At 42.2% G+C, this 8,065-nt stretch overlaps 1 protein-coding gene across 4 annotated transcripts; it reads left to right on the top strand.

Moving 5' to 3' along the window:
- Window positions 1–3,014: 3,014 nt before the first annotated feature.
- Window positions 3,015–5,916, top strand: gadd45aa (growth arrest and DNA-damage-inducible, alpha, a). Of its 4 annotated transcripts, none has more exons than XM_068567646.1 (4): window positions 3,015–3,059; window positions 4,348–4,449; window positions 4,569–4,788; window positions 5,062–5,916. In XM_068567646.1, exons 2-4 carry the CDS (start codon window positions 4,349–4,351, stop codon window positions 5,173–5,175), a joined length of 435 nt encoding a protein of 144 aa, XP_068423747.1. In that variant the 5' UTR covers window positions 3,015–3,059; window position 4,348; the 3' UTR covers window positions 5,176–5,916. The 4 variants fall into 4 exon arrangements, with proteins under 4 accessions (XP_068423747.1, XP_068423763.1, XP_068423755.1 ...); XM_068567662.1 differs by lacking the exon at window positions 3,015–3,059 and adding an exon at window positions 3,072–3,090; XM_068567654.1 differs by lacking the exon at window positions 3,015–3,059 and adding an exon at window positions 3,128–3,308.
- The last annotated feature ends 2,149 nt before the right edge of the window (window positions 5,917–8,065 follow it).

Below are 8,065 nucleotides of genomic sequence, written 5' to 3' on the forward strand. Positions count from 1 at the left end.
TCTCCCACGATGCATCCCTATGCATCGTGGGAGATGTATATGGTGATATGGTGTATATGGTGTATATGTATATGGTGACTGTCCAGCTAATGAACGGTATTCTACCAGGAGAGAGCAGTGTTTCCATTTCACCGTTTCACTAAAGACAAGTGATTCCCTTGAAAATATTCCCAAAATGTCCAAGAAGAGAAAGATTAATGCAAAGAAAATAACATTTAAAGAAGATGGGAAAAGAAATACCTGTTTGTGCTTCAAGGAAACAAACCGGTAGGTCTTCTGTGTTAAAAGGTATGTGAGCACGTGAGCCAAATCTGTCACACCTTCTTAGCACCTCATTATTTGTTGGACCAGAGGCCAGTCCTTCTGAACTGTGACAAAAAAAAGCTCTAAACAAAGTGAACATAACAACATGCATTAGATCTGTGTCTTTATTTACTCTTTTTCTTTTAGTTTGTGAGTCGTGGGTTTCTTAACCCTGAATGTAATAGATTTCTATTGTAATGTAACAAAGACATATTCTTACTTATATTTTATATTGATATAATTGCATGTACAATACATTTACACTTGAATAAACAATAATCACATGCAAATATGTTCGGGAGTAGTTTATACGTTACAGTTGAAACCGGTCTTTTGAGAGCAACCGTAATGCTGATGTGGCCCGGGATGAAAAAGAGTTTGACGCCCCTGCCATCGGCACATTGGAAAGGAGAGTGCTGTGTGCACACTCAACCTAAACGAGGTGTTTGCACTAGGAAGTGTGGTTCTGGGACACCAGACAGCAAAGATCAGCTCCTCCAGCTCCTTGTTCAATTACTCCGTCTGGCCATTAGATTGGGAGGGTGGTATGCAGAAGACAGACCGGCCACGGTTCCTAAGAGACTGCAGAATTTCCTCCAGAACTTTGAAATAAACTGGGAACCTCGATCCGACACCACATCCGCAGGGAAACCATAAAGACTGAAAACATGAGATAGCACAGCCTGCGCCGTTTCCTGGGAGGAGGGCAACTTAAACCGGGGAATGAAGTGGATCATCTTAGAATCTTAGACGCGGTCGTCACAGAGTCTTCGGGCTTTCAGCTCGCACACCTCGTCGCATTTTTCTCCCAGCGGTGGGTCCATGTTAAATTTGCAAAGAAAAGTACATTATTTTTTAAAAAATGGCCCCCGGTAAAATTGTAGATAAGGTGGAGTAGAAGTTTGATGTCGGGCTGGGAGATATGACCAAATCACAATTTTGGTAATTTTACATCTCAATAATGATATACAATATTGCATGTGTTCTTGTAATTCAATAAATAAATAGTCTATATGAAATAACCACATGATTTTGTTTACTCTTGACAAATGTAAAGAACTTAGTGTTTTCATATTCAATTAAAAACTGCAAAATAATCAAAATTTCTAACAAACTTGAGTTACGATGAACTGTTCATCACAGTATCTTGATATTTAATCCCAATATGATGCCATTAAAAGACAATAAGTTATCATATATTATTATACTATTAGTATTAATATATTATAGATGATTTAATTATTGCCAAAAGCAGCATTAAATGGAAATGCACTACCTCGGAATAATGCTTATGTACAGCAATTAAGTAAACGCACTAAATGTCTTTCCACCACTGAAAACCCTGATCTGTAACATGCATTAAGTGTTTCTGTGTGAGTTTTGACTGTAGCCACCAGGGGGCAGCATGACGTCACATAACAGCATGACTTCGTCTCACATCCACAAGACAGTTCTTTGCATGAATTATCTATTCTGAGAAACAATTAATCAATTAACAATTTTGATAATTGATTAGTTGTTCCTGACATTTTCATAAGTGTTCTGTTTCTGTTCTAATCCAGAGCTCACGCTTGTAAAGAATATCATGAAAACTGACACCCCAAGCTACCAGGAAATAAAAATGTAATCAAACATTGAGAAGTGTTGTTGAAAACAATTTGAGGTTACAGTTGTTGTTTTTGTAAACTTTATTTTTGCCTTTTCACCACAGACAGAACGCATATATACAGAAATGAAAACAACAAAAAAGGGTTTGGTCTGCTCTGTCCTCTCAAAAGCATGATAAATCCTGAGAAACATTCAGGTGTTCTTATCTTGTGTTATCGTTGACATGTGAACATTGTCCATTTCTCCCACTTGTCACTACATTTGTTGAGTTAACAGTTCCATATCATACATTTCAGTCACAATTTTCAACCCATCTTGTGATGGTGGTTTTATCGGGGGCCATCTCTTTGCAATAGCCTTTTTACTAGCAGAATTTTCAGCAGATACCTGGCTTCCCTTAACACAACATAAGCTGTCATACTACCAAAGAAACATACAGGACTTGGGTGTCTCAATAGTCCAGAATGTATGGACATTCCCATAAAATTGTACAATTTCCAGACCTAACCATAAGAGTGGTTTACATTTACTGCCCCACATTATATATAATAATGTATGTATCCATTTATCTTTTAGTCATTTAAAACATATCTACGTATCTGTTCTTGCCTTGGACACTTCAATTCCTCTGTGTTGAATCATTCAAGTTTATCGTGTTTTGTGTTATCTCATCTTGTATTATAGATTATTCTATTCATGTTCATCACTGAGGCCAGATTGTTATAGACAACCAAGCAAAAATGTAGTGTATATATCTAGTAATGTCCACATCGCTGAAGCAGGTAGCATCAGCTCTACTGTATAATTTACAAATTTAAGATTTAAACTTCTAACTTATTAAAACAACAACAAAATAAAAGCATATCAGATTGTGTTTAGTGGGAAAGTGGTCGACTTGAAGGCGGGAATGAAACTGACCTAGTTTTAAACAAAGCCAAGCATGAGTGATGCAGGTTTGATACCGTAGCTTGGTTTAGTGTTGGCTCCATGCTCCTGTCGTTCTCGCGCCAGTCCTTTGGATCTCGCGCGCGGTTTCGGTGGGTTTTCGCACGCTCCGCAACGGACCAATCAGAGCGCAGCTATCCCCAGAAGCGTCCCGTTGCCATGCAGTTGTCCTGAAACCTGTCCTGTCCTGTCCGGCAGCGAGGGTGAGTTCTGCAACAAGTATTCATTCATTAGGTCAGTCAAGTGTTCTGTATGAACAAAGAACCATATTCGCTTGTAGGGGTGGATCTCTAATGTGGATTCCTGTTCGTTTTCAGGTTGTTCTTACGTCATTATTGTAGTTAGTCACATTAGTTGTGTCTTTGAGCACAGGGTTGGGTTTCTCAGGTGTTTCCCAGTGAATTCAACATTGCAGCTGTGCACACGTTACTATAGCCCAGATAGCTTTCAAGGTGAGTGTTACAGCCGAGCTCCTGGAAATGTTTTTAACTGTTTTTAGAGGCAAGCAGGCAGCTGCAGTGACGATAGTAACCGGTAACCCGGGTGGAGACGGACACGCCTCTCGCTGCGTGTCTGTCCAATCACATTTGAGAGCACGCGCGAATAATTAGCATCTGACCAATGAGCAGCAGCTATGCAAATATGTGCCTGACTCGCATTGTCCCGGACAGTTTTAATGTGAAGTTGCCAGATTTATCTTTCAGTTGCAGCAGACTGGACTACAGATAAAGTGCGTGTGTGTGTGTTAAGTCGAGAAGATACCAGAATAACTCGCCAGCGCGTACTACTTTGCTCTAAAGTGGATCTGGACTTTATGTACAACATGACATTTGAGGAACTAAGTGCGGACTATTCTCAAGAAAGGTAAATAGTAGTTTGATTTACTCCTTTTTTCCTCGTATCTTAACGTCACCAGTGTCGATCCGACACGCAGATTATCTCCATCATAGACTTGTGTGTGTGCAGCAACAGTACGTGCATTAACTATATTAAGGGTAAAGTCAGATATATTCGTGTTTTAACTACGAGCAGCATCGTCGTTGTGCTGGCGACAGACTTCAGTCAGCGAACCGACTCCTGTCGAGACCTCGTCGCGAGACGGTCTCATTACTTAACCGGACGCTGCACACCCCGGTGAAAGGTGACCAAGCGGCCCCGGGACAGTCTTCAGCTTGCCGGTTTACTTTTCCTCAGCTGCCGAAACGATTCCACCCGATACCACTGATGTAAACGCTCAGCTTTTACGTGGCGAAACCGACATGTGCGCATCAAGTTGCGCGTGAGGCGACGCCGGTTGGTCAGTTAGCGGTCCGGCTAACGTTAGCTGGAAATAACGGGACGATGGGACGTCGCTTGGGGTGCAAATCATTGTGATGTGAGGCGCCCGGGGAGCAGCTAGGGGTTAAGTGTCTTGCTCTGGGACACTTTGACATGTAAACTATGGGGATGACTGGGCTACCTTGACTAACGATTGGTCTCTCCGTGTTGCAGAATGGATTCAGTGGCGAAAGCTTTGGAAGAAGTCCTCACCTCTGCGTTGCCACAGGGCAGCATTACCATCGGAGTCTACGAGGCTGCCAAGTCCCTCAATGTGTAAGTGCACTAAGTTATTGACCTGTTGACACTTCGAGATCTCGTGCATGTCCAAGGACACGCGTCTACTGTGCCTTTTTTTTAGACTAACTTAAGGGTATATTTTCTTCCTCCTTCAGGGACCCCGATAATGTGGTTTTGTGCATCCTGGCCACCGATGACGAAGATGTGAAAGATGTGGCCCTGCAGATCCACTTCACACTCATTCAAGCGTTCTGCTGTGAGAATGATATCAACATCCTGAGAGTCAACAACACCCAGCGCCTGGCAGAAATACTGGGTGGAGGAGGAAAGCAGAACGGGGGTGAACCTATGGACCTGCACTGTGTCCTGGTCACTGTAAGTATCCATCATCCTCACTAATCTATTTGTTTCATACCTCGTTAATCTTGTAATGTTGTGATTTGATTTACATACATGCTAGAGATGAATGAAACTACAGGATGAACTTGTCTGTACTTGTTCTTCGCATGACTCCTCCCTCTTATGACTTCCTAGGACTTTCAGTAAAGGAAACTCCCTTGTATTACAGGGACTATTCTTAACTTATGATACCACTTGAATGGAAAAATATGCAATTAGATCATTTATTGTCTTTATTCATATTTTCAGAGCCCACATTCGACAGCATGGAAGGACCCTGCTTTGAGCAAAGTGAACCGATTCTGCAGAGAGAGCCGCTGTATGGACCAGTGGGTCCCCATCATCAACCTGCCCGAACGATGAACCTTCAGCTGCAAACGCCTGTGAAAGGACTTGTATCTGCAAAATAAGAGTGGTGTGAACCCTGATGGACACTTGACCACCCGGAGATCAAAATTCCAAAGCACTGCTGATGGTTAAAGAAATATTTGGAGGAAAAAGAAGACCCCCGCTGTCTTCCTGGGACCTATTTAAAGAAGGGGGGAAAAGAGCTGGGGACCGGATTCCCACTTTGGACAGGACTGTTTGGAGTTGCGTCTGTCAGCCTCGGCAACCAAGATGGCGAGGCGCTTGTACCGCCATCAGCTGGAAATTGAAAAAAAAAGCATGTGATGCCGGACACTGTACAGATGGATTATGTCATGTATGTTTGGCCTCTGTGAGGAGTCAGAGAAGTGGGGAGAATCCAGAAATGGGAGCTGTTGAGTGGACCAAAGCCTCGGCCTCTCTCTGCAGAAACAAAGCACTTGTTGACACACTGGACCTTTTGCAATTTCACTTATTTGATTCAAATTGTTAATGTTGACATTGCAATTGTCAAACTTTAAAAAGGGAAGGGCTACATATCCAGTGAAGACATTCTGTGTATTTAGTGTTTTCTATGCCAGCTGTATTTTTGCCACAAGTAAAATCATTCTTTTGTTACAATTTAAGTTATTTCCAATGATATTTAAGTGTATTTATGTTACTTTTTTTTACCTTAAATATTTGCAAAATCTGAATACATATGTTATTGCTGTCAATAAAAAAGTATTTTTTTTGGAAGCCAGAACTGCTTGTTTCCTTTTTTTCCATTTCTAGAAATTTTAGCACAGCCGAGCTGAATTCTGACCTTTAACAGTCGCGGTTGTAAAGAGGAGTCACGTGCGGATCACAGGGGTCATGTTGGCCTCTGTGGCCTCGGTGCCATCTCTGAGCTGAAGAGAACAATAATCCTCAGCGCTCTCTCTGCACAGGCTTCTGCCTCGGTCAGCAGGACCCCGCTCATTCATCGACACAGGTTCCCTTTTCACCAATTCTCACTGATTTGTTGGGACAGTTTAGTTTACAGTTTCACCGGCTGACTTCCTCGAAAAGAGCATGTGACATCTGCACACATGCTGCACAGTTAGACGGTCAATTTATGCCTATATTTCACACATTGCATAACTCTAAAGAGTTGCATGTCGATCACTGAGACAGCGAAGTAGCATCAGGTGATTTCATGCTATTTGAACCACTGGCTGCCTCTGCCCTCGGGACCAGGATATGTGGTGCAGCACATGACTGGGACTACTTGGAAAATGTTGTAAAGGCAATGGCATGCAATCTGTTGTGCAAGCCGATCTGAACTGCTCTACTCCCCCGCTGTTTTTCCAACTGTTTCACACGCACACGCACACGCACACACACACAATCACAGGTGATCTCTCTTGAGTTGAATGTTGGTGATGTCACTGGGCTGTTGTAATACAGGCAATCCCCTATGAAAGTGCTGAGTCATGATCACAAGACGAGGGAATGCTTAGGCTGTCCTTGAGTTTTACAACACAACTTTTTATATAAAAAAGGGCCATGAGACAATATTTACTATTAGTTAAATGCTTTAATATTTTTTCCTTAGGTGCTCTGGTTTTTCCTAAAGATTTAAATGCAAAATTGCACTTAAACTATCCATTTCCCTGCTGTTATTACTAGCATTTTAAGCATAACCAGGTTCATTAGACATAATATAACATGTTTGCCCTCATGTAACACACCGGCATTCCTAATGAAGTCTCATTGTAAAGAATAACGACTGGACAGTAGTTTAAATAAACACTTATCTGATGTAAAACCTTCTCGAAAGAGCTAATCACTGCGACCTGACTCAGAGCGTTCCCCTGGCCGATAAGCTCCTCGTTCCCTGCGGTGTCTGTTGGCACTGAGCTAAAGGTTGTCTCGCTGCAGGGTGTGACGCCGACTGATGTAATGTGCTATTGTTGTGATCGAAGGGAAAAGGTTATTTTAAGGAGCCGTAGGGGCCTGATGTAAGTGTTTATATGTCACATGGGCCTTCCAGTGAAGTCCTCAAAAAGGTTGAGCTTTGCATGCCGTCATCAGTGCCTCCTGGCTGTCCTGTCCTGTGGCTTCAAATCAGATGAGGCATTGTTGATGTTTCTGGTCAAAATAGCAGTATTGCAATGTGAAAATATTTGGTTCAAAGTAAGAGTACAAACGTACCTGCAGATGTAAGTAAAGTATAACAAGTAAATAAAGTAAATCAGGAGTGAGATTGACTCAACAGGCTGGCGACAGCTACACATTTTTCTCAGAGCATTTTATTTATTGACGGCTTTTTCTGGATGTAAGAGCATTTAAACAGCAAATAAACCCAAAAGAAAAACACACACATCAGTAAAGTAAAAAAGTTCCTCCTCTGTAAAAGTGTAAAGTTGCAGTCATGGCAAATACTCAAGTTAACTACAAGCACCTCAAAGTTACACTAGACTTGAGTACATTCATTCTACCTTCAGTTATGGGTGGATAATCTAAATTAGATGGGACACTGGGAATCTAATGGGAGTGTTGGCAGTTACAGAGTTACAATGGGCTCCAACGTCTGCTTTGTGTTTCTATTCACAGCTGAGCCGACCAGAGGAAGAGAGGTACCACTGCAGTCAGCCCACAACCAACACCCCCCTTCCTCTCCCCCTCATCAGCACATTCCAACACACTGACACTGTAACTGCCAAGGCAGTGAGGCACATGGTCAGTGAACCGGCCTGCCAGTCGCTGGCCATATGCCTCCCCTGTGATTCTCACATTGCTGCACAATGACACACTACAGGGATTACTGAGAGACTGTGTGCATGCTTCAGCCTCACATAAATATCCAGTCTGTATCATGTTTGTGCATAAAACAAGCTCTATTTTTCGTTAAATGAAAATGAAA

Source organism: Clinocottus analis, unplaced genomic scaffold (genome assembly GCF_023055335.1).
Source record: "Clinocottus analis isolate CAN_PGR_092001 unplaced genomic scaffold, fCliAna1.0.p SCAF_11, whole genome shotgun sequence".
Classification (NCBI taxonomy): domain Eukaryota; kingdom Metazoa; phylum Chordata; class Actinopteri; order Perciformes; family Cottidae; genus Clinocottus; species Clinocottus analis.

Excerpts from the sequence above, each read along its gene's own strand:
- gadd45aa (XM_068567635.1), top strand. The coding sequence starts at position 3,671 with ATGTACAACATGACATTTGAGGAACTAAGTGCGGACTATTCTCAAGAA. Across the intron at positions 4,450-4,568 it reads GCTGCCAAGTCCCTCAATGT|GGACCCCGATAATGTGGTTT; the intron begins GTAAGTGCACTA and ends TTCCTCCTTCAG. Across the intron at positions 4,789-5,061 it reads TGCACTGTGTCCTGGTCACT|AGCCCACATTCGACAGCATG; the intron begins GTAAGTATCCAT and ends TCATATTTTCAG.